This window comes from Meriones unguiculatus, chromosome 21 (genome assembly GCF_030254825.1).
Source record: "Meriones unguiculatus strain TT.TT164.6M chromosome 21, Bangor_MerUng_6.1, whole genome shotgun sequence".
NCBI classification, from domain to species: Eukaryota; Metazoa; Chordata; class Mammalia; order Rodentia; family Muridae; genus Meriones; species Meriones unguiculatus.
In genome coordinates this window covers 50,089,600-50,114,549 of record NC_083368.1, presented here as the reverse complement: position 1 = coordinate 50,114,549, position 24,950 = coordinate 50,089,600, and the positions used below count along the sequence as shown (strand labels likewise).

The 24,950-nt window shown below is 40.5% G+C and overlaps 1 protein-coding gene across 2 annotated transcripts in view; it reads right to left on the bottom strand.

Annotated features, from left to right (window-relative positions):
* Window positions 1–22,566, bottom strand: part of Ing3 (inhibitor of growth family member 3) — a 32,136-nt gene extending 9,570 nt beyond the window's left edge. Inside the window, exons 1-6 of one of the 2 annotated variants that reach the window (XM_021656928.2) lie at window positions 22,378–22,566; window positions 22,070–22,141; window positions 19,911–20,011; window positions 18,337–18,402; window positions 3,524–3,620; window positions 524–595 (exon numbers count right to left, since the gene is read on the bottom strand). In XM_021656928.2, coding sequence (XP_021512603.1) covers window positions 524–595; window positions 3,524–3,620; window positions 18,337–18,402; window positions 19,911–20,011; window positions 22,070–22,141; window positions 22,378–22,405 — 436 coding nt within the window. In that variant the 5' untranslated portion in view covers window positions 22,406–22,566. Of the gene's footprint in view, window positions 1–523; window positions 596–3,523; window positions 3,621–17,882; window positions 18,079–18,336; window positions 18,403–19,910; window positions 20,012–22,069; window positions 22,142–22,377 lie in introns of those variants that run through there. The other variant, XM_021656929.2, reaches the window with a different exon arrangement.
* Window positions 22,567–24,950: the final 2,384 nt, after the last annotated feature.

The window sequence follows — 24,950 nt, the reverse complement described above, 5'->3', positions numbered from 1 at the left end:
ATGCACCACAATTTTGTAAGCACTATGAGAGGACATCCATTTCAATATATTGCCTATCATTTAGAAGTGCTTTTAGTTTAACCCTCTGTCCTATTGAATTGACTTATCAAAAAGAAAAAAATAGCAACACCATCAATTAGCCACACATCCCAGAATTCCTTTATTCACTAACTCACTAACGGTGAGATTTGTCACATGTCAAATATTAGGCTAAGCACAGAGAAACAAAGCTGAAAGAGAGGGGCCTATATAAAGAAGTGTATAGTTCACGTCACTTATAACACTTCCTAGATCTGCAGGAAGCAGACAGGTGTTGCTGTTATTTCTATATATTTTCTGCCTCTGTGTCTGGAGAACAGATTGCCCGTTCCCAAATTAAATATACTTTCCTTAAATGGAAAAGTCTGTAAGTAAACTGATAAGGGAAAGGGAAGGATAGTTCTCAATTGGTTATGTGGAGCTAATAAAAGAGGACATATAGGTGACATTAACAAGTTTTAATTTGTCCTGGGGCCAAACTTACTTTCCACAGGAGTGTGTGAATGAGCGTGGTGATTGTTCACTGGCTGGGAAGGAGCATCTAATTCCAAAGATCCTAGAGAGAGGCGCAGAGACAAGCCAGATTAACACCACCACACAGCTTCACACATCAGCACACTCAATGTGGCTCCCACAGATGACTGCCAAACTCTGGCGCACAGCATTTCGGCCGGCCCTGCAAAGCGTTTCTACCTTCAGTTTCATCCCAAACAATCCTCCCTCTAAGCAGGAAGGCTCTTTTCTCAGGATTCGCCTTTACATATACAACAGCCAGAACATGCTAACATCTAACGAGGGAACCTTTGACACTGGGTACCACACAAACAGGGAAAGGGACAGTACAGCTCTATTAATGGGGAGATCTCAAAATTTCAATCTAGTAACCGAATTGAAGACCTTTCGCTAGGTACTCCTAAAGGTCTAGATGATGGTGATATTACTGCATACAAAGGAATTCTTTCAAGCTCGAAAATTAAATGCGATACTGACAACAAAAAAGAGCTCAGGGCTGTGGTTACAAAAAGTACAGGGCATAATTCCCAATATCAAACTTTAAAACACTTCTAAAGAAACTCTCCGAGTTTATTCTTGATCCCTTGAGATAAAATTATGTCAGGGGGCAGGATGGCGCAGTTATTATAATGGGATCTAGTTCCATGTCATGTGTGTCCTTGGAGTGGATGTTTTATTAACATCCCTGCAGCAGTGAGTAGGGAGGCGTGGGTTTTGTTATTCACAGCTACGACCAGCATTTTCAAAAGAAAAGGGGAAAAAAACTTCAAAGGCAGTTATACATTTCATTTTGTTACCAAATACCTATTATTCTCAGATAGATTTCCTCCAGAATAAAAGAACCACTATAAAGAAGTTACTTATGTGAAGTGATGGTCTACTTTTAAATTCAAAACTGCAATTCTTACTAACAGACACATGCCTGGCTTCTCCAGCTGACCTCACATGTCTACGGAAACAGAGCTTAGGTACCTTGGAGTCATGACACCCACTATATGGCAGGAGGAACAGGAATAAGTTCTGGCTGGTGAATGCATAGAACATGCTCTGTTAGAGCACCGTACCTGAATTTCAAATGGCTGTGAAGTACTTCAGTGTTCTTAGTCATCAGGGAAATGAAAATCAAAATGACTCTGAGATCACATCTCATACTGGTTAGAATGGCTAAGATAAAAAACTCAAGTGACAACACGCTGGTGAGTACACTGAGCAAGGGGAACACTTCTCCATTGCTGGTGGGAGTGCACACTTGTACAGCCACTTTGGAAATCAATCTGGAGGATTCTCAGAAAACTGTGAATAGTTCTGCCTCAAGACCCAGTTATACCACTTCTAGGTATATATCCAAAAGATGTTCCACCATAAGGATACTTGCTCAACTATGTTCATACCAGCTTTATTCATAACAGCCAGAATGTCCCTTGACCTAGATGTCCCTCAACCAAAAAATGCATAGAAAAAATGTGGTATATTCATACAATGGAGCTATTGTATAAATAGCTCAGCTATTAAAAACAAAGATATCATGCAATTTGTATGCAAATGGATGGAACTAGAAAAGATCATCCTGAGTGAGTTAACCCAGACCCAGAAAAACACGCATGATATGAACTCACTTCTAACTAGACATTAGCTACAAAGTACAGGGTAACCATGCTACAATCCTCAGACCCAAAGAAGCCAAGGGGGGCCTAACGGAGGATGTTTGAACCTCACTCAGAAGAAATAAAATAGAAATCTGAAGATTAAGGGAGAAAGCTATGTGGGAGAGGGGGTGGGGAGGGTAACTGAGGTTGGGATCAGATGTAGGGAGAGCAGGGGAGAGAAGATAGGAGGAGAGGTCCTGAAGAGAGAAAGGAAATGGGTGGGGGAGCATTTCTGGGACATGGGAGACCTCCAGGACCCTACTGGGTGACCTTAGCTGATATTCCTAACATCTGGGTGGATGGAGCCTCAAGTGGCCACCGTCTGTAGTCAGGTAGGACCTCCAGTGGCGGAGGGGGACGCCGATCCACCCGTAAAAGCTTCGACTTAAAATCTGTCCTGCCTACAGGAAGCAGGGATAAAGACTGAACAGATTGAGGGGATGGTCAACTGATTACTGGCCCCCAACTTGAGACCCACCCCACGGGAAAGAGCCAACCCCTGTCACTATTAATGATACTCTGCTGTGTTTGCAGACAGGAGCCTAGCATAACTGACTTCTGAGAGGCTTCATTCAGCAGCTCATGAAAACAGATGCAGAGACCCACAGCCAAACAATAGGCTGAGCCTGTGGAGTTTTGTGGAAGAGTGGAAAAAAGGACTGAGGGAGCTGGAGGGGTCAAGGACATCTCCTATACAGTAAGCTAACCTGGGCCCATGGGGGCTCAGACAAACTGAACCACCAACCAAAGAGCTTGCACGGGCTGGACCTAGGCCCCCTATACGTGTGTAACAGATGTGCAGCATGGGTATCTCGTGGGTCCCCTAACAAGGGGAGTAGGGGCTATCTCTGACTGTGTTGCCTGCCTTTGGATCCTTTTCTCCTAGCTGGGCTGCCTTGTCAGGCCCCAGTGGGAAAGGATGTACTTTAGCCCTGCTGTGACTTGAGGTGCCAGGGTGGGTTGGTTCCCCTGAGGGAACCCCCCCACCTTCTTTGAGAGGAAGGAGAGGGGCAAGAGGGGATATCTGAGAGGTGGACTGGAAGGAAGGGGGAGGGAGCACAGTACTCTGGAGGCTGAGGCAGCAAGGTTTTATAGCAAGATCCCATCTCAAAGTGAAAACAGTAAAAACCGGAAAGACATTGTATGCTATTTCCATAAAGAGTGAGTGGAGTGACATCTCTCCTCATTTACAACCCAAAGACATCAAAGCTACATTAGAAGTTACGGGACCCAGACACCGCCCTCAGCAAAGGGCACACGGTGTACAGGCTTCTGTGAGAAAACTACCCTCCAAGACAGATGGAAAACCATATCTGTTAACTTACGCCTCTCTAGTATCTCCGTAATTCCAGCATTATCCGCTTCCAGCTCCATTTTAAACTTAGCCAGTTCCTGGTCCAGCTTTCTCAAGTGGCGATCTACCTGTTTCAAAGAAGATAAAAGATAACACCAAAATCCGTGACTTTGCTAAGGTGCAACTTAATAATAAAAAAAACTTAAATTTTCTCTCAGTGAGTTTGCTTTATATTTTAAGGCAAGTCAATCAACCTACGCTTTAGGGTACTAGGCTATTATACTCTCCTAATCGTATTTTTCAGAATCCAGAGTCTCATATATGTTAGGAAATGTTCTGTGACTAATTTTCAAAAGTGGGGCTATGAAAATCAAAGCAAGCACAGGGTTCTGAGGGCTCAAGGACTGGCAATGTCTTAAAAGATGTTCAAAACATGCCTCAGTTATCTTCTGCCTAAACTCTCTCCTGGAGACACGCACAGTGCCACACAGAACTGCCCTTAGCTAACAAAGGGACAAATGCAACCCATGATACCAAGTAGGACAGTCACCCATCATTATTGCAAACATTTATGCAAAATTTTAGCTAAAAATCTTCATTTTTGAAAAAGCTTGCTCAAATGGTTTTATTTGGAATACTATTACTCTGCCTTAGTTATGATGGTAATGTTTTATTATTTACTTATAATCTTTTCAAAAATTTAGGAAAATTGACACTTTCAACTAGTAATGTCCCAATATATTTGTAAGATTAATGTCAAACACTGTTATCTTTCCAAAGTTATTATTTTTAAAAATAAAAATTCCTTCAATTTCTTTGAAACATTCTTATCACAATACTGACAAGATCTTTTTCAAAATTGAGCCTGACTGGCTCACTCTTAAAACTAAGAACACTAGAGGATGGCGAAATGGCTCAGCTGTAAGAAGGTTAGAAATGCTTATGCTCTGGCAGAACATCAGCAGTAAGGTTCCCATCACCCACATGGGGCTGGCTCACAAACACTGTGGCTCTATTTGCAAGGGATCCAAAGCCCTCTTCTTGTCTCCAAGGCCACTGTTCTCATGTGCCTAAGTCCATATGACATATAAACACAAGTATGCACAGTAAAAATGGAAAACAAATTCTGAAAAAAGAAATACAAAAGAGTTGCTGGGCATGACGTTGCATGCCATTAATGGGAAGTAGAGACAGGGGATCTCTGAGTTTCAGGCCACCATGATCTACATAGTGAAATTTTCTCTTCTCTTCACTTCCCTCCCTTCCTCTCCCCTCTCATTTTTCTTCTCTTCTCTTTTCTCCCTCCTCTCTCTCTCTCTTTCCTGTCTCTCTCTACCTTCCTCTTCCCTCTCTGTGTGTCTCTAAATAACAACCCAACCAACTAACCTGCACTAAAACAAACAAACAAACAAACAAGAATGGCTTTCTTAGAAACACTACAATGTATTACAACATAAAATGAAGAAAAAACTTTCTGTATGTTGTTCAATTAAATACTTTATAATACGAGGAGGAACAAAACCAACAGAACACAGGATGCAGGTCAGATGCTCCTGAGCCAGGTAACACTGTGCTCTGTGCTTTAGATGTTGTTCTGTTGCTGTGATAAAAATGCCATGAACAAAAGCAACTTTGGGGGGAGTTTATTTTAACTAACAACATCATCCCAGAAATCAGGGCAGAAACTCCAGGCCAAACCTGGAGGTAGGATCTGATGCAGAGGCCATGGGGGAGTACTGCTTACTGGCTTGCTCTTTATGGCTTGTACAGCCTGCTTTGACATAGCACTCAGGTGTGGGTGCTGGGCCCTCCACATGATCTATCAAGAACATGTGCCACAGTCTTGCTGTAGTGATTTGAAGAAAAATGGCACCCCACAAACTCATATAATCGAATGCTTAGTCACCAGGGAGTAGACTTGTTTGAAAGGATTATAAGGATTAGGGGGCATGGTCTTGTTGGAGTAGATGTGGGGCCTTGTTGGAGAAAGTGTGTCACTGAGGGTGGGCTTTAAGGTTTCAAAAGCCCATGCCAGGCCCAGAGCTTTTAACTCTGCCTACTGATCAGAATGTAGCTCTCGGCTACTGCTCCAATGGTCTGCCTATATGCTGACATGCTCCCTAACATGATGATAGTAGACTAAACCTCTGAAAGTATTAGAAAGCCCCAATTAAATGTTTCCTGCTATAATAGTTGCCTTGATCCTGGTGTCTCTTCACAATAGATACCCTTGCCCATAGGCCAGTTTGGTGGGGGAATTTTCTCAATTGAAGTTCCTTTTCCCAAAATGATTCCAGCTTGTGGCAAAAATGACATTAAAGTTGCCAGGACAGATGTCCTCACCCTAAAATATAGGACATTACTCTTTCCATGAGAAAAAACCAAAACCAAAACCAAAACAAAAAACAAACCCATGGCTCAAATGGGTTAAGTAACATTGCCAAAATTTTGCATTATTTTGTATTTTGTATTTGCATTTGTATTACAGACATAAGATTTAAATGTTATCTATATATAATAAATAGTACATCATCATTAATATCTAATGCCTTCTGAAACTGAGTACAGAAAACAATTGTTCTTTTTCTTTTTAAATTCTGAGACACATAATCCAAACAGAAAAACTACTAATACTGCCCTACTATTTATATTTTGTATGTCTGCAACAGCCTTTTACATATTCATAACTTTTCAGTCATTTAACATCTAGTTTAGCTTAACATTTAAATACAAATTGCTCTTCAGAGTTTGGTAGAAGTCATAGTTATAACATTTAAAGCCTGCATGTGTCACATGTTTGGGATGCTTACTCCTATTCATAGGACACAAGTAACTTTGAGCACCTATAATCCGGTATCCCTTTCAACAAAAGAATGAGTACAGATTTTCATTATTAACAGTATCATATCTCTTCATTGTCAAAACTTAATCTTAAGGAAACTCAGAATAATTAAATATTTTCATTCCAAAACACTCATCACAATGAAAACCTTCAATCAATTTATCTAAAACTAAGCAAACAATAAACAATGAGTTTCTAGTATGTACTTGGCTCTAGGCTAAATCAAGGGCATGTGAAGACTGAGAAAATCCCTGCTGTTATAGAAATTAGAATTTACACAATAAATCAAAATTCATAAAAATTTAACATAATAAATATCAGACCACAGAAGATACACTAACTGCAGCAAATAAGCATCAGGTCAAAAGGAGTAGTTATATAGCACAAAAAAGATACAACAATGTGATACTGGGCTATGAATGACACAGTAGAGGACAGGTACAAATGACTGAGTGAAAAGCACACTGTATTTAAGTGGAAAAGAGTAATCATAAAAATGTATACTGATCGCTAAACAGTTATGTTTGGAGTATAGAGAGGAAGAATGCTGGAATCTCAGTTGGGAGAGTGGTCTAAAGTGATGCAAAGACATTTCTCCCACACCATAGACTGAATTCATTCTATCTCTCTACTTAAAATTGTTGTATTGACTATATTATTGATGAAGTTCACTAGAAGACTCAGAAGAAGGAACAGAATTCAAAGAATTAAAAATCCTTAAAACCAATTTCTTCCCTTAGCGGGAAGGGCAGCTGCAACCACCCTGAGGGCGCAGCTCTAGAAATGGCTTCCTGATTTAAAAGCAATTGTGAATTACTTTACCAGCAACTCTTGGGCAATGTGACTTATTTTTCTTAAATCTGTCCTTGTTATACTTACAAAAATAAAATTAGAAGTCAGAAAATAAGTTGACAGAAGATTTAGCTTTACTTCAAACCCTCAAGATACAGCTATGGAAACAGTAGTGAAGGGCTACAAAAGAGCTGAACTCCACCGAAATCACACCCCCTCCTTTCACCCACCCGAACGGTGAGGATCTGTTCTTGCTGCTCGCTGCCATGCACACAAGGGCTCGATTATGCCACACCTCTACACATATTTGGACCCGTAAGGCTGGGGTGGACAGGTCTACTAAAAAGAGATTTTGTGTTTGTCACAGAAAACTGAAAGCTAAGCAAAGAGTCTTATTACTGATTAGGTCCTCCACCTAGTGGCAATAAATGCTATCCTCAAAAGCTCTTGTTCTAGAGCCTCAAATAATTCTATGACCCCAACCACAATGGCTAAATTTAAACTACTCTCCTTTTCCAGAACTTTTCTGAAGCAAAGAAACATTATTTAGCGTGTTCATGATAATAAACAATTTAGTCACATTTGGCCTCTTGGTATAAAACAACCAAAAAAAAAAAAAACTATCTCTTAATATTTTAGAATTGAAATACTGTTTTTCTCCTTTGAATCTCTTAGTTTCTCAGTGTTCAGATTTTACAATGTGTCATTGATAGACCTAAATGAAATTAACATGTAACTTTTTAAATGTTTCTACATGATCAATTACTTCCAAGATAGTCAAAATTTCCAATTTAGATATCTAGGTTGACCTTAAAGAATAAGCAAATAGTTTATTAGGCGCGATAAGAAAGTCCATGGCAATTACAGATATTTCTCTTCCATGAGAGGATTCTGCTGTAATGAAAAGGTAAATTGGTGGGGTGGTGAGTAATGACATCAAAGTATCCTCTGATAAGTTATAAAAATGACTCTTTACATCCCTAATTATATGACTAGATGAAAATGTGAATTTTTCTTCTTTAGCTGAACTAAGTACATGAGGACGTGATTCATCAGCTACGTCTAACCTTCCTAAAAGATAGCAGGGACACAAGACAAATTAAAAGGTAAGGCTGACATAATATTATTTCTTTACGCAGAGTATCAAGTGAAGAACTTTCAAATTTATAGGTAGAATGTGGATCTGAGGTTCAATCACATCAGGGACAGGCCAATAGACATAAACAGAAGGAAATTCAAGGGTGCTGAGCAATGCCAGGCTATGAAAAACACTCAAGCATTAACTGAAAAGCTCTAATTTTAGCAGAGTACATATAAATCAACTTTATTGGGTATTGCAATGCAAAACTTCCTAGTGGTATTTGGTTAACAAACGTAAATAGGTGTTTAATGACTGTTAATGTGTTAAGATTTTAGGAAATTATCTAATAAGGTAATTTTTGTTTTCTTTATCGGCATTTCTTATTTGTAGATGCACAACATGGTTTCTTTCCTTGATAAATGACATGACCAGTGTAGCGTTAGTCAAAGGAATACATCCATTTACTACTGATGTTAAAAGCAAATAAAATACTACAGTGTGTAAAAGCATAATGAAATTCTATTTTATATAAAACACCGAAGCATAAAATCTGCCTGTAGACAGGTTCAGTGCCTGTTAATGGAAATGCATATACTGGACTGCAGAGGTGTTTTGGATTTCAAATGCTTTCAGATTTGGGGAAGTTTCCATAAAATACTGAGATATCTTGACTCAACACACACTTCATTTCCATCTCACTCACATAATCTAAAGGGAATATCCATATCCTGTTTTGCCTTTAACTTGTCAGATATAAAATGAAATGGGATATGAAATTTTTTACTTGTAACATCATGTCAACATCCACAAAGCTTCAACTCTGGGAAGCTTTTCAAATTTTAAACCTTCAGATTAGTAAAGTCTACACAACTACTCCACAAGTCTAGAGAGGTAAGAGACCTATCATGTGGGTTCAAGAGATCAAATTCAAGTCATCAGGCTTGACAGCAGGTGTCTATAGTCTGAGCCAACTTGCTAAGTTAAAGATTTAGTATTTTTAAAATGTCTCTTTTTGCTAAACAAAACTGCAATTATTTCTTTTGAAGAACTCTTTCACAATTATCATAAGCAGTACAAAAAATAACCTGAAGAAACTAAAGAAACCGAAGAAACAAAAAAAAAAAAATAGAGAACATATTAAAAAGAATACTAAAAAGAACTGGGCAAAGACAGAATCAAGAAGGACCCTGAAGAACACAGTAAAATAAATCCGGAACAAAATACCAATGGATTTCAATCAAGGCCACAGCATGACGGCTGTGTATTTTAGAATAAGCATGATAGATTTATCACCTGGGGTTGGGCACCCCACAGTCACCTATTCTCTTCATTTGACCAGTTGTGAATCTCTGTAATAGTCTCCATCTATTCTAAAAAGCTTCTTTGATGAGTAAGAACACTTATCTGTGGGTTTATGAGTAAGTATTTAGAATATAATTACAAATTATATTAGTTTAGGAAAAAATGGCAGCAGTAGGTTCTCCTCCAGGGTCTACAACCTCTCTAGCCATGATATCTGGATAAGTTTACAATATCAGGCATAGGTTTCCTGCTAAAGAGCAGGGCCTAAATACAATTAGAAAGCTATTAGCTACCCCAAGATAAAAGAGCCACTATTGTAGTATTGGAGATATCGTGCTAGGCCAGTCACTGTTATGGTTCATAAGCTTGATAACTGGGTAGGACTTGGGGAATCAGGAAAAAACCTGGAAGGGGTGTGTGTGGAAAGACTAAGTGGCAGAACACCAGGATACCTAGTAGTAGATACCTTCTAGACATAAGAAGGAAGCTACATCCATGGAATGTCAACAATGTGACTGCCTAAGTAACATTTGCATAATAAACCTAAGAGGGCTTGGAGGGAGGAGAAAGAAGGATAGACACGATGAAAATACAATATTCATGTATAGACTTTTTGCAAAAAGCTTATATTTTAAAAAAGAAAAAGCATGATAAGTCAAAGTTAAAATATCATTTAGAAAAGATACTTTAGTCTTTCCAGCACATGATGAAGATATTAGAGGGGTTAGGCACTAGAAATGATGCAAAAGGGGTTGTTAGAAACTAGCAATGCTCTTTATCTTGTTTGGGCTATGGTTACAATAGTAAATACGTTAGTCAAAATTTAAGTTATATGCTGTGTATACATATTGTATTCTTTCTAATTACATTCCTATTTTTAAAAAGTACTGGAACTATAGCAGGTTACACAAGTGAGGAGGAATTACTTGGTGAGGAAAATGATCCGGTCATAGAGATTAAGTGTGGGACAGATGGAAACAAGGACTGTAGGAGGACTTTCAGTATCCTAAGCTGAGAAACTGCAGATGAGTGGATCTTTTGAAATAGAGATGGGGGTTGAGAGGGGAAAGTCTCAGACTACGTGATTCAGCAACTCAGAAATGTTCAGGCTTAAGGAACTTCTGTCTAGTGTCTGAAACTAAGACCATATGGGAAGATAACTCAGAATGTTTCTCTACTTGTGTGGAAGGCATGTTGGTAGGGAATACAAGCACATCGTATCACACAATTTACTGACTGGTATGGTATAAATCTTCTCTGCCCTCTTGACAGGGAATTAGGAGAGGGTAGAAAATTATCTATGAGCAATACTTGAAGCATAAGGGTCAAGGACAGAAGCCAAGGAACACCATCATTCTGATCTACATTAGAGTACAAGAAAGGCCACGAAGGTGGCAACATTTTAGTAGAACCTTCAAGTAACAACATATGAGCAAGAATGTCAATGAAAAGAACATGAAACAGCATTTAAGTTTCCGAGAGTCAAAGTGTACTAAGAGTGTCCAGTGGGTTAAAAACAGAAGAATTTATCAACTGAAATTTCAGCAGACTGGCAAACAAAACAGAAATTCAAATGGATTTAGAAATCAACTGAAGAAAGAGAACATCAAAAAGCATGAATGAGAAACTCAAGGAAGACCCAGAACAGTATTCGATTCAGTGCCTGTCAAAGTGTCATTTTTTTTTTTTTTTTTTTTTTGTAGACTTGGCTGTCCTTGACTGACTTTGTAGACCAGGCTGACCTCAGACTTTCAGAGATCTGTATGCCTCTGCCTCCTCGAGTGCTGGGACTAAGTGTCTTTAAAAGGGAAGGGAGGAGCAAATGTTTAAATATAAGGAAAAGAAAGTAATGGCAGAAGATGAAGAATAAAATCCATATATGCTATAGACAAGTCAAGGAAGGGATGGGAGGGATAGGAACATTAGTAAAAGTGAACATTCATAAGTTCAAGGCCAGCCTGGATTATACAAAGAGATTCCACCCAAGACAGAGAGACAGAAATAAGACAGACAGATGGTAGGGTGGTGACAGTGGAGGAGTAAGAGGTAAGTAAGCAAAGCTATAGAAAGAGATGACTCATGAATAACTGATAGGCAGAGATATGGCCTAGAGATACTGCAGAAAGGGTCACTAAAAAGCCTCAAATTAAGTTCTTGTCAATGCAAGGAAAGATCACATAACTGGAGAGAGGATGTTTGTAGGAAATGAGGGCATTGCTTTGGAAGAACAAAAAACAATACTCCACTCAAACGCAAGGACTAAGGCCTGGTATCTAATGAAAGGATCCAAATATAAGTGAAACCAATAAGTCTGCAGAGGCAGCAGCTCCTCAGCTGCCTAGTGCCTCCAGTTGTGTCAGCTACAAGTGCTGGTGACGGCCAACAAGTGAAGACACCTAAGATGCCAGTGATGTTGAGGGTACTGAAAAGTGTGGATAAAAGTTTAAGAGCCCTGAACAGAGGAGGTACTTTTCAGATATTTGCTCTTTTTTTTTTTTTTTTTTTTGTAATTTTCTTTTTTTTTTTTTCAATGCAGTTTATTCAGGAACATTGAACAATCCTCGGACCCCGGGGAAAGCCAGCCCACAGCTTAAATAGCCTCTGGGTAGCCAACCCAGGCGTGCCACGGGGGCAATGCAGATAGGTCCACATACATGGAAGCAAGCCAGATCCTCGGCCTTAGCCAAATGTGGAGTTGTTCGTGACAGAGAGCACTCACCATCGGGAAGGTGGAAGGCGGAAACCAGCTCCATCTTTAAGGCATAGCATTCTGCAGCTCTCTACAGTTCCCCCTTTTTGTTTTAGACGCATCAGGCAAGAGTAGAGGTCTGATCTCTGATATTAGAAATAAATTGGGACTTTGTACAGATGTTCATTTAGGTGTCATCCACCCAAAGAACATCAGACCCGTCCAATACCTTTTTCTCAGAGGCGGGACCTGGGGCATCAACCCGCATGCAATCAGACATGCTCTTCTCTGGGTCCAAAGCGGCTGACCCTGAGTGCAGTGCTTAGCCTCGCATCCTGAGCGTATCATTTTAGCTTTTTATGGTATCCAACCATGCTTGGGGAGAATGTCCTGCTTCAATGGCTGTAAAGGCCTGAATGATCATGGCTGCATCACACTGTTGTGAGACTCTAATCTTGCATATATACCACAGGCAAACCAAGGAGACCAACACCAGAAGGCCTGCTGCACACCTATGCAGATTCCTCAATGGAACCAACCAAACTCCCTTCTCCAAATTCCTAAATCTGGGTGCCACTGTCTGTAACGATGCTCACCAGGCCCATGGCTCTAGACCCTGTCACTAACGGAAGCACGCCCACAGTCACAATGCTCTGTGATTTGCATGACATGACATCTTCTCTCCTTAGAGGTCTTTACTTCTGGCACTTTAAATGCTGGATTTGCTGCCTAGTTTTTAAAAACCCAAACCAAAATGTCAGAACTCGTAGTTAGAGCAGGACAACAGCCCAAGCCCTACAGCAAGGCTGCCAGTTATGCACTGGAGGCCTGGGAGCTGAATGCCTCACAAAACCATCAGGACGACTCTGCTCCTTTACTGCGTCTTACCAAAAGAAAAGACGTAAAAATAAAAGCCCACAAGCCCCTGCTCTTGGTGTTCGTGTAATGATGCTATCAGACAACCAGCCAACATGTGGAACCCAACTTAGAAAATGCAAACTGGGAAAGGATCTAAGGTATTTTAACGTATCACAGGAGAGCAGAGCCCAGTGTGGGCCCGGGGGCGGCTGGTGCCTGGGGTCAGAAGCATACAGGTATACTACGCAAGCGTATTCTGCCACAACAATCACTGTCTTTGTTACATATCCATCACCTAACCTTGAGTCTCTGGCGTATCACAGCTGGAGTGCTTGCGTCTTGTAGGCCCTCTGACCCCCATTTCTCAAATGGGGCTCTGGCCCTGCTCAATACTACAGGCAGGCTGGTCCTAAAGAATGGCTGGTAAAGAATGTCAACATAAGAAGCCGTTCAATGGGACATCTGATTGACATGCAGCCGTGGGAATTTTAAATGAATGTCTGAATGTGATGGACACCTCGCCAAGGACAAGTTCTGCGTGTCTGGGTCTTCCTCTTGCTGCTGTGGTGGGCCTGTTGACTCTGGGAGACAAGCCAGAGCAGAGTAGCACATGGGGTCTGCAGCTCATGAGAACTGAAATCATCCCAAATATTTAAAACTGTTTAAATTGTGAATCAACCAAACTCCCTTCTCCACATTCCTAAATCTGGATGCCACTGTCTGTAACAATGCTCACCAGGCCCATGGCTCTAGACCCTGTCACTAACGGAAGCATGCCCACAGTCACAATGCTCTGTGATTTGCATGACATGACATCTTCTCTCCTTAGAGGTCTTTACTTCTGGCACTTTAAATGCTGGATTTGCTGCCTAGTTTTTAAAAACCCAACCCAACCTGTTGCTAAAGAATATTATGAACACTGGTCCATAGGCCTGTACTAATTTACACATTAGCAATATTGATTGTATCTGAATTAAGGAGCCACCATGGGGCTATGCGAGTGACCCGCACATGTGTGTTTTAAAGTTCTATCATCCACAGGCACAGGTATGTGTCCGTCCCTGTAATGGCGAACCAGATGAATTGGCCTGGCTACTACTGTGGCCATATGCTACAGTTTGACAAAACAGTACCATGTTTCAATTTTCTGTGCGGACAACAATGTAGACACTAAAATTGACATATTTTTATGTAAAGGTTTTCTATTGTTTGATTTTTAATAAGCTTTAGAAACAAAAAAAAGTTCAAGAGCTCAACTGGTCTCAGATTTCTTAAAAACATGGATGGTAAGTAGAAGGAAATGAGGCCCATATCCAAGAAGTATTTCAGAGGTGGCGGAACTTCACACGTTGCTCAGGTTCAGCACTGGAACATGGAGCAGAGCAGAAGACACAAATAACTAGGCTGTAAGATGGCTCACAGGCCAACTAACAGGAATCTGGGCCCTGTTTCTTAATGAATGAAGGGCACTGCAAGAAAAGGTTTTAAGTATTGTAAACAATGAAAAGCAGAGGAAATAGAAAGCTCATTAGGTCTCAAAGGAGGACTTTTGAAACCTAATATATAGGGGTTCGGGAGATGACTCAGTGTTTAAGAGCATATACTGTTTTCCAGAGGACCTGTTTGGCTCCCAGCTCACAACATGCCTGCCTCCAACTCCAAAGGTTCCAAAATGCCTCTTTCTGGACTCCATGCCTACCATGTATGTTCATTCTTTCTCTCACTCATTCTCTTTCCCTCTCCCTCATCTTCTATTTATATATAGATCATGCAGACATGAAAAAATATTAATACGCAAAACCTGTATTTCTTAAGTGCTATGTGATGTATCAAAGTGCTATATGTGTAATATTCAACTCAGAACACATCCATCTCAACACTTGATCTCTTTTTCCTGTCTGTGAAAACAATGAAAATCCTTTCTTCTATCCTTTTAAAACAGCATGAACTAGAAATAATAGGTCCTTTACCTTCATACCTACTCACCAACATTCCCCTATGGTCTCTAGAATCTTTATAACCACTATCTCAATTCTAAATTATGTATTTAGATTCTGTACAAGACATGCACAAGAAATAGTACCTCAATAGGAATAAAAGGGCTATGAAATAGCAATGGTGAATTTTAAAGGAAAGGGAGGAAAAGCAACAGACAGGATGGCAGAGGTAGCAAGACAGAGAAAGAAAAAAGAAAAAAAAAAAGGTAAATGTTAAGCCTAAAGTTATTAGCAGATGAAAAAAAAAAATAGCTTCAACTTGGCAGGGCTGAGAAAATTTCAGATGGAAAAAAGGGAGATAAAGTGAGGCTTTAAAGGAGTGAAAACTATCCTAAGAATGATATGTGCCATATGTGCTTGTATGTATGTTTGTACATATAGGTGTGTATATGTGCATGCATGTAAATGAATGTGCATTAAATAGTGCAGCATGAGATAAAAGAAAAGGTCATTTTACAGATAAAGAAGCTGAGGTTGGCGATTGAGCTGACCTGTTTTCAGAGCCACAGTCAGTGAAGCAGCTGAACAGAGCTTCTGTATGGATGTTCATTTATCACGTCTGCTACCATGACAAAGAACCCATTAAGAGCCCAGCTTATTATCTCCATTCAGAAAACAAAACCCAACTACTTGGTTTCCCACCAGAACTGATAGTAAACCCACATAATTCTACTGCTGAAGGTAGCACGCATCAGTAAGACTCTTCCCCACTGATTTCAAAGTGCAAGAGAACACTTTGCAAGCTGCTGATGAAGAGAAGTCATCAACAGTCTTACTGTAAGAATGAGCTAGTGACAACCTCCCTGGCCAAGTGTGCCCTCTGGTCCAAAAGTGCCTTGACTGTTATGTAAGTAACAGATGGCTTTCTGATTGGATTTGAAGCCCAGTCCACAGGACGGAACTCATACCTACCGTAAATCTGGTCAAACACTTACAGCTGGGGAGGTCAAAGGCCACAGAGGAAAACCTATTACCCAGGTTTTGCTAAATGATCATGTCACATTTCCTTCTAAATGCTCATGTTTATGTGCTCGAGTTAGTGTTGTCCACAGCCCGGAGCAGAGAAGCCTTCTTACTGCAGTAGGTGGCAGTTAACGCAGGGAAGCTTAACTAGTCAGAGTGCCAAGAACACGGGGTGGGGTGTGTTCAGCCCAATGAGGCATCACATCCCTTCCAAGGCTGTGGAACACTGTGGTACAGCCACAGGCAGGGAGATGGGAAACAAAGTACATGGACACGGACACGCCAAAGCACTGTACAGGTGATTTCACTGAGGCTGTGGTAACTTGCCCAAGATTGAGCCTGTCAATATTTCATCATGGATAACAGAGGGACTATGAGGTCCTACACTTCCTGGTCGTCTGCTGTCAGTTAGTGGTGGCCAGAGGGGGTAGGAGGATAATTTTCTTAAGTGCTGGAGCCTCTGATAAGGTGTCCATGCTCCAGAAAAACCTTTCCACTATGCTGGTGCAGAGAATTCTAACTAAAGTGGGTTCCACAGAAGAGAAGACATGAAAGTGAAGGGTGGCTTCTTGACGTTCAGCAGGAGGCAGGACAAGAGGAGAATTAGGAGTGAAGATGACTAAGATTCATTACACACATGTGATGTAATTGTCAAAGAGTAAAAATGAGCAAAGTAATAATAAAAGGAATATATTTCATCTGTGAGACACACTTCTACCTTCAGTAACTAAAGCCTTAAGCACTTTCAGAAGCCTCAGATCTGTAAGTATTGAGTTTTCAAGAAAGTTTTGCACTTACTTTTTAAATATCAGTTTACTTATAACTGTCCCTTTCAACAATTTATTTAGCAAGATTAAAATATTAATTAAATTTTTAAAAATTGCACTATATAAAAACAACAGCACACGTCCTTACATGATATTGATTTTTTCATTTAATGCAAACATTTGTATGCTTCACACGTAAGGTGTCTTGGTGAGCTTTGACTCCCAACTTGAGTCATGTTAGAGTGGAACTGCCTAGATCAAACTGGCCTGTGGACATGGGGAAGGGGGCTGTCTCTACTAAGTGCTGGGGGAGGGTTCTGTCCACTGTGGGTGCTATTATTTCTTGGGCAGGTGGTCCTGGGCTGTATAAGCTAGCTGAACGCAAGTCTGTATGAGCCAGCAAGTACAGTTCCTTCCTGGTTTATACTTCAAATTCCTGTCCTGACTTTTCTCAACAAGGAACCCTAACCTATAACCCAAAATAAATCTTTTCTTACCCTAAGCTGCTTTTGGTCAGAGCATTTTACACCAGTAACAGAGATGAAGCTAGAACGTTTTTAGGTGTTATGTTCACCGGTAACATTTGGCTTGCACACAGTTTTCAATGGCAAATTATCTAAAAGACGCTGCAAAACTAACATACAAGATGGTAAAAGTTCAAGTCAACCTAATGTAAACATGGTTCTGCTTCAACATACTCTGACACACACAGAGAAAATATTTTTTTAAAATGCATATTAAGGAGACGCTTTGCATTAAAAACAGATGTTTCATTTCATATCATATGGTAGCAATAGCATCATAACATCAGTTTGATAGACAAATGCACGTGTATCGCTCTTCTTGGTGACTTCAAACTTTTAGAATTACTGTTGCAAGAAAGAAACACCTTTTTTCCTTTTCTTTTCATTTTATTCATTTTTTTACATACAATATATTTTTATCATATTCTTTCCCCTCCCTCAACTCCTCCCAGATGTTCCCCACCTCCCTACCCACAATTTCATGTCCTCCCCCTCTCAAAAACATAAAACAAAGGTCAAAGCAAACAACAACAAAAAACCAGTAAGACAAAAATATATAAAAAAAAAAGCACACATTTCACATGGAATCTGTTTAATGTTTTTCTTTTCTTTCAGTGTATGTAATCTGATGGTCCCAGTTATGTGCCTGACCCAGGTGATGTCAACTATGCATCAGCATCACCTAGGTGAACACTGATACAAGAAGTCTTGTTCTCATTTTAATCAGAGCACCAAGAACTCTCACTCACAAGGAACTCTTGGCTATCATAGCTACAATTTCAAAATGATAGAAAAGGGTTAATTAAATTAAGCCAATTCTTTCTAAAATAAAAATATCACCCATAATCTTACAGTAGTAAAACTGTGGAATTCTATTACTCTTCCCCAATGAAACCAAGACACAAACACTGAACTCTCAAATTAAATATGATCAAGAGAGCAACACTCTAGTTTATGTTTAAACTAATGAAATTGGTAACAAAATCCAGACTTCTAGAATACACAGCCATAATATGCACTTTTACTTACCAAATCATAAATTTGGTTTGCCAACTGTACTTTCTCATCTGCATCTTCCAAAGCCTTATAGTAGTCCTAAAGAAAAACGTTTTCACTTTAATCATTGGCAACAGACACATATATCTTCCTGCATTTTCATTACTCTACCTTGTTATCACTTGGTCTTCTCATATTGGCAATAACAAACCTCCAGGGTAGGGGTGGTTGGGAGGGCATCAGAATAAGAAGCAAAGTCAAAAACTAAAAGAAGATGTTCAAAAATCTCAGAAAAGATATAAATAAAAAAAAGTTATGCCATGTCCAGTCTCTCTACTAGGAAGTTATGAGTTAATAAATAAGAAAATAAAAGAATGCTAAGATTTAGCTAACATATAAAACGCAACAACACTCCATTTTTACAACTTGAAAAAATATTTATCTGATGTATGTGTGTTGCCACATGTGTGTATGTATACCACATGCCCATGGAGGTAAGAGGGGATTAGAGTCCGTCAAACTGCAGTTATAGATGGTTGTGAGCCATCATGTAGCTCTTGGGAAGAAGACCTGGTCTTCAAAAAGAGTAGCTAGTGCTCTTAATCATTGAGCCATCTCTTCAGCTCCAGTGTTTACTCCAAAAATAGAGCCATAGAAAGGATTCTGACCTACATGCTTCTACTGTTCAACTGGTCTACAGTTCTAGTTTTAAATTAGGTACTATAGATATTTCTCCATGTTATTTAAAAAAAAAAAAAAAAAAAACCAAAAAACAACAACACAAAAATCCTATGAGCTTCCACAGACAACTTTGGAGTGTATGTTCAAGTTGTGCTACATCAAAACAAACAAACAAACACCCAAACCTTTAATTGAATTCCAGATTAACATGTGCAAGCTCTGTGTACTTTAAAAGCTATGACCACTTCTCTTATGAATATAGATTTTTTTTGCACCTACTAAGAGAAACAATTTTTCTTCCAAATCAAAAAGTAAATAATGCAACTATGAAAATTTTAGTTTCAAAACTAATGTTTCTGTAGATCCTTAAAATTTATATAAAGGTTGGGTGCAGGGATGTGTTCTTCCTCGTATTAAAAAAGTTGAACCATGTCACACAGCTACAAGGCAGTGAGGACCAAAGCCAAGTCTTTGAGGTTGCTTTTGCAGTGCCTCCTTGAAGACACTAGATCCCACGTGCACAGCACGTTCACTGCACCTAATCCGTAATCCAATCTGGAGGTCAGCCCTAAATCCCACAGCACTAGCCGCAACTCAGAAAGAATTACAGGAAGCTCTAAGCCTGGGACTCTCAACCTTCCAGTGCTGTGACCCTTTAATACAGGTTCCTCATGTTGTGGTGAAACCCAACCATAAAATTATTTTCACTGCTACTTCATACCAATAACGTCGCTACTGTTATGAATCGTAATGTGTTTTCTAATGGTCTTAGATGACCTCCAAGTTGAGAGCCACTGCTCTAAAACATAGCAAACATCCCTACACCACTCCTGACATTCCCTCATTCATTATCCAGGGATATACTTAATTTTAAATATCCCCCTCAGAGCGTCCCAATTGTGACTGACAACCATCCATTCACTTACTTTTTTAATGGATGCCATCTGCTCCTCTCGCCACTCCGGTTTATTCTTCTTTGCATTCATAAAAAATTCACTGACTCTTTGCTCTAGTTGATCCATTGCATCTGACATAACAAAACATTTCATACTTAGCTGAACAAACTGCTTTGATTTGAGCAAAGACACAAAGTCTGACAATATGCACTGTTTTAGTTTGCTAGCGGCTTACATACATTATGCTTTTATTCTATAAACAGTAATGCCTTAATTCCTTTGTTTTGAAAACCTGCAACATTCTGTACTGACTTCTGTTACTTCAAAGGACTTTCCAATAATCAAGGTAGAGTCAACCACACAGACAAGAGATGTATGGCCGCAACCCTCAAATAGCACAGCTTTGAAATCAAAGCTAATGGAATGAAGTCGGCTGGTTATGGCAATCAGAGTTGCTTGCTGAGGTCACTCCTGGAAAGTTCTCATACTTCTGTTACTAAAGAGAGTGATAACAGATTCAACATTTGCTACACAGCACCAAGCACCCCATCACTTCATTTCATATGGCTTTCATATGGCGGTATGAAACGTGGTAATTTGCTCACTTAAGATGCCATTTACTCACTCAATGCACATGCTATTTATTTTATGTAAGGTTTTTCCAAAGCCCATGCCAAAAATAATGACCGTAGTGGATGACTGCTAAAAAAGACAAACAAATAAAAGGGATTTTGTTGTTTTAGAAATGGAGAAAAATTTGCTCATTATATTCACCATTTAAACAACTTCAGTGCATAATAGCTTTTTAAAAAAGATTCTTAGAAATTCCAGTTAATCTTAATTTTTAAAAAGCATTTTACTTTCAGTTGCATCTGTTATTAAATATGCTGCTACTTTTGCTAATATGTAATCACTTTTAACTTTAGAAAATTCTAAAATTTAAAAAATTAAATGATTAAAAATGTTTTAAATTATCCCTCATTCTAAACCTATCTGTAATGGGCATTATACATCCTAATTATTTGTATTATTTTAAATCCTCAGGAGACTGTCATATATATATACACACACACATATATATATGCTCCCAAGGCAGCACTATAGCCAAGGTGGATAAGAAACTGTTGATGTCCTAGAGTGAACCCAAATCTATCTGACATCAAGCTCTGCTCAATCCCTCTAGAATGTGCCTCAGCCAATATTTCCTACTGCAACTACCAACGTAAAAAAGAAAAATCACACACACACAAAAAGAAAAAATCACACATATACCTATCACACATTTATGATGGGCTACAGGGCAATGCAGCCAAGAGAAGGCCCAGAGACTGAGAGGAGAAAAGTATATTTGGGAACAAAAGGTACAGGTGTGTGTGTGTGTGTGTGTTTGTGTAGGGGGTAGGTTCAGGGATAAGGGCGGGGAACTAAGAATGAAAAAGAACAAGCTCTCAGCAAACTCAAGTTGCCTTTGAGCCACTTCCAGTCTGGCCTTCCAAAGGAACAAGGTTAATTTCGGAAATAAGTCACATACAAGACTGCAGAGCACTGATAAAAAAATAAATAAATAAATAAAAGCTGTGCCATGCCTGTAAATCCCAGCAATAGGCACGCAGAAGTAGGAAGATCACATGAGAGCCAGCCTAGGATACACGGTGTGAACCCAGCCTGAAGTACATGGCTGTTTATAAAACAATAAATATCTACATTTTTATAAAGAGCAGATTGGAAGATGCCCGGTAAATTCCTATTTCCCTCACTCGCTTTGGCTTGAGAAAATGATCATGTTGCTGACAGCGCTAAGTGTGTTCTTTGACATGCAACTTGTCAAAGTTCGGCCTTCCGAGTTCACTAGGGTCCCTAAGGAGCTGCACGGAATCTGTGATTCTACGTCTTTACTCTTGAGAAATTTGGAACGTAATGAACTTTCAGGTCTGAATGCAGAACTCCGAGTTCCACATATAGGCTCGGGTGCAAACCTTCTTAAAGTCACGCGAGTTTCCACTGCGGTGCAGTGTCGTCATCTCCGTGCAGTACACATACACTGTGTTTTCTGTGCCCCGCGTGTGAGCGGAACGGTGTGCCTGCCGCCTCCAGTAACGACAGCCCGAGAAAAGTAGCGCGGAGGAGCCGGCAGGCGCGGCCGGGGCCGCCGCGGGGCCGCCGCGGGGCGGTGGAGACGCGCCACTTACTCTGCACCTGCAGATCCATCTCGCGCATCTCCGTGAAGCGGTCCCGCAGGTCCATCGGCAGCTGCTCAATCACTGTCAAAGGCACAGTGCGTCAGAGGGCGGGGCCAACGGCGGGGCTGCGCGCTGGCGTCACGCGTGCGTGCGTGCGTGCGTGCGGGGGGGGGGCGGCTCACAACGAGGCTGCCAGTTACCGTGAGAAAGAAACATCCCCCGCTCCCCCTCCCTCCCGCCATCCCGCCCGCCCGGGCCACTCGCGCTCCCGCCCGCCGCGGATCCCGATCGCCGCGCCGCCGGCGCCGCGCACTCACTTTCCAAATAGTCCTCTAGATACAACATCGCGGCCCTGACTGATGCGGAGACGAACGGGTCCAGGGGTTTATTTGTGTCACTCGCTGTCGCCGGAGTTTTGTCCCTTCCAATATGGCGCCTCCGCTAGCAGCACCCGCTCGACTCCGGCAAAGGGAAAAAAAAAAAAAAAAAAAAAAAAAAAAAGCAAAAAAAAAAAAAAAAAGGCTCCACTTTGGCGCCTGACGGCGCTTGCCTCACTGCCGCCCGGCGCTGCCATTGGCTGTCGGGAGCGCTGACGTCAGCAGGCCGGTGCGGACCCCCGCGGCGTTCTGGGAAATGTAGTCTCCTGTTTTAAACGAGCAGGGCAACAGGGCGGGCAGCTCCTGCGTGGCAACTACAGAGACCACACGCCTGCGCGAAACGGGCACGCCAGCCTCCGAAATGCGGTGCCTCTGTTTATTTGTTGATTTCGTTCACGGGGAATGACGGGAGTTGTATGCGCCTGCCTGACAGAACTGGAAACAACTTTTCACCTGCTCTGCGCTGTGATTCCTAGCCCGCCGTTTGTGAGTCATGGATTTCTAGCTGTGCTGGGCAAACGGCAAAGATTCCAAACGCTAGAATAATCGGCCAAGTTCGGAAAATTCGGATTGTTTAGAACAGAACTCGCTGCTGGAATTTGCTTCATTATTCACTTCTGAGATATAAAAGGGACAGTTGACTGGTGTCCCTATAACTTTAAGATGGTTTATGTGAGACCCGAGCGAATGTGCATGTCCCAAATTAAAAGATGCCCAAAATAGTCTGCAGTAGCCAGTTATGTTTTGCGGCGTGTCTCGTGTTCATTGTAGAGCAACTGTTCTGATGCACCTGCAAAATAAATAACGACAGACCAACCATAAATTATGGAGATTTAATCCATTGCTGGTATGTACCAACAATGACTCGAATTTATGTTGGGTAAGTAGCTGGGTTAAGGTTTATAGTTCTGGGCAAGCTCTTTTTCTAACCCTGGCAAATGCTCGCTGTGGTATAGTTAGTGTATCACTGCGCGCCGTTTCTATCTTAAAATGCCTTTCATAAAAATTTGTTCACTAAATAAGTGCTTTTGTGTTTGGGGGGAAATGATCCCTTCTTTAACTATCTAGCAGGGAATGGAGACACACACCTGGAATTCCTATACTGGGGGAGTTGAGACAGGAGGAACAGGAGTTCAAGCCTTGGCAACAAAGGCAGTTAGAGGCTAGCTTAGATTATGAGAAACCCTATCTCATACAAAAAAGAAAAAAAAAACAGGATAATATTTTAATATTTATTTTATTCACCACTCAGAATATGTCTATATTACAGTTTTAAATTTTTAAATGACATACTTTAGAAATTCCATTTTGTTCTCTTTTAAAGACATTTTCGTATTTCTTGCGTGTTAAACATATTTAGTCTACATCTGTTTAGTTTAAATTCAGTACTGAAAACTGTGTGTCTATCTGTGCTATTTCTTCAAAAGCAGCAACGTTTGCTCATAGTGCCTAATTTCATCTGGTTGGGGTTTTTAACTCTGAATTCACTTTTCTGGGGTTATAAATATCGAGATTCTTGAAGACTGGAGTTAAAATTGAGTTTTCCTGGAGAATATTATCATCTGATTCTGCAAGTTTGCTGAAAGACACCATCAAACTTACGACCAAATTAAGTTGTGTAGTTGAGGTTTATTATATTGCACAGATAGGTAGAATTGGAGCCTGTAACTCAAATACTTCATTATATACTCTCAGGGGAGCCTTTTTTCTTCCTTATTGGTCTCTACATCCAAGACAAGCATGCTTTCTTCCTGGCCTCTTATGTGAAAAGTTTATTTCTTCACTCACCTTTGCATAGGGACTATTCCTCTTGGGAGCCTCAAATTTTGTCTTCTATTAGACTCCTCCTTAAGAACTGATCATTGACTTTCTCTTCTTAGAGTGTCATGGTGAATAGCATTCAAAGCAGGAACTCTGCATGTCCAGACTTCTGATTAATAATCTCTGAACAACCGCTCACTTTGACCCTTTCTCTCTTCAAGTGGGCTTACTTTCCTCCCTCATCTCTCTTGTATCCACTGTGAGAATTCTTTATGTTCATCTAGAATATCAATACATTTGAGTTTATTTGTTTTTTTGACGCAGGATCTCAGGTAGCCTAAGCTAGCCTCCAACTCACTATCATAATCAAAGAGCTCTTGAACTTCTAATCCTCCTGCTTCTACCACCAAACTGCTGATTTTACCACCTCACCTCATCTTGTACCACCTCACCCCATCTGTCTCCAGCTGAGCTTGTTAACTCAGATTTTTTTGTTGTTTTTAGCAGACATTGCATTCAAAGTAGTGAATGTGATATGCCGTCAAAGCAGAAGTTAGCCACGTCTGTGTAAACTGAGCTTCCTCAGGGAGGGTTCTGTATTGAGGAAAATGAAATTTAAAAATTATTCCAGTTTAGTCAGTGTACACACACCCTCCAGAGAAACCCAGAATAAAACTTACACACTGTGCATTTTCCTGACTAAACATGACCCTTCTTGCTGGACTGTCACCTGCAGGAAGCCATACATGTAC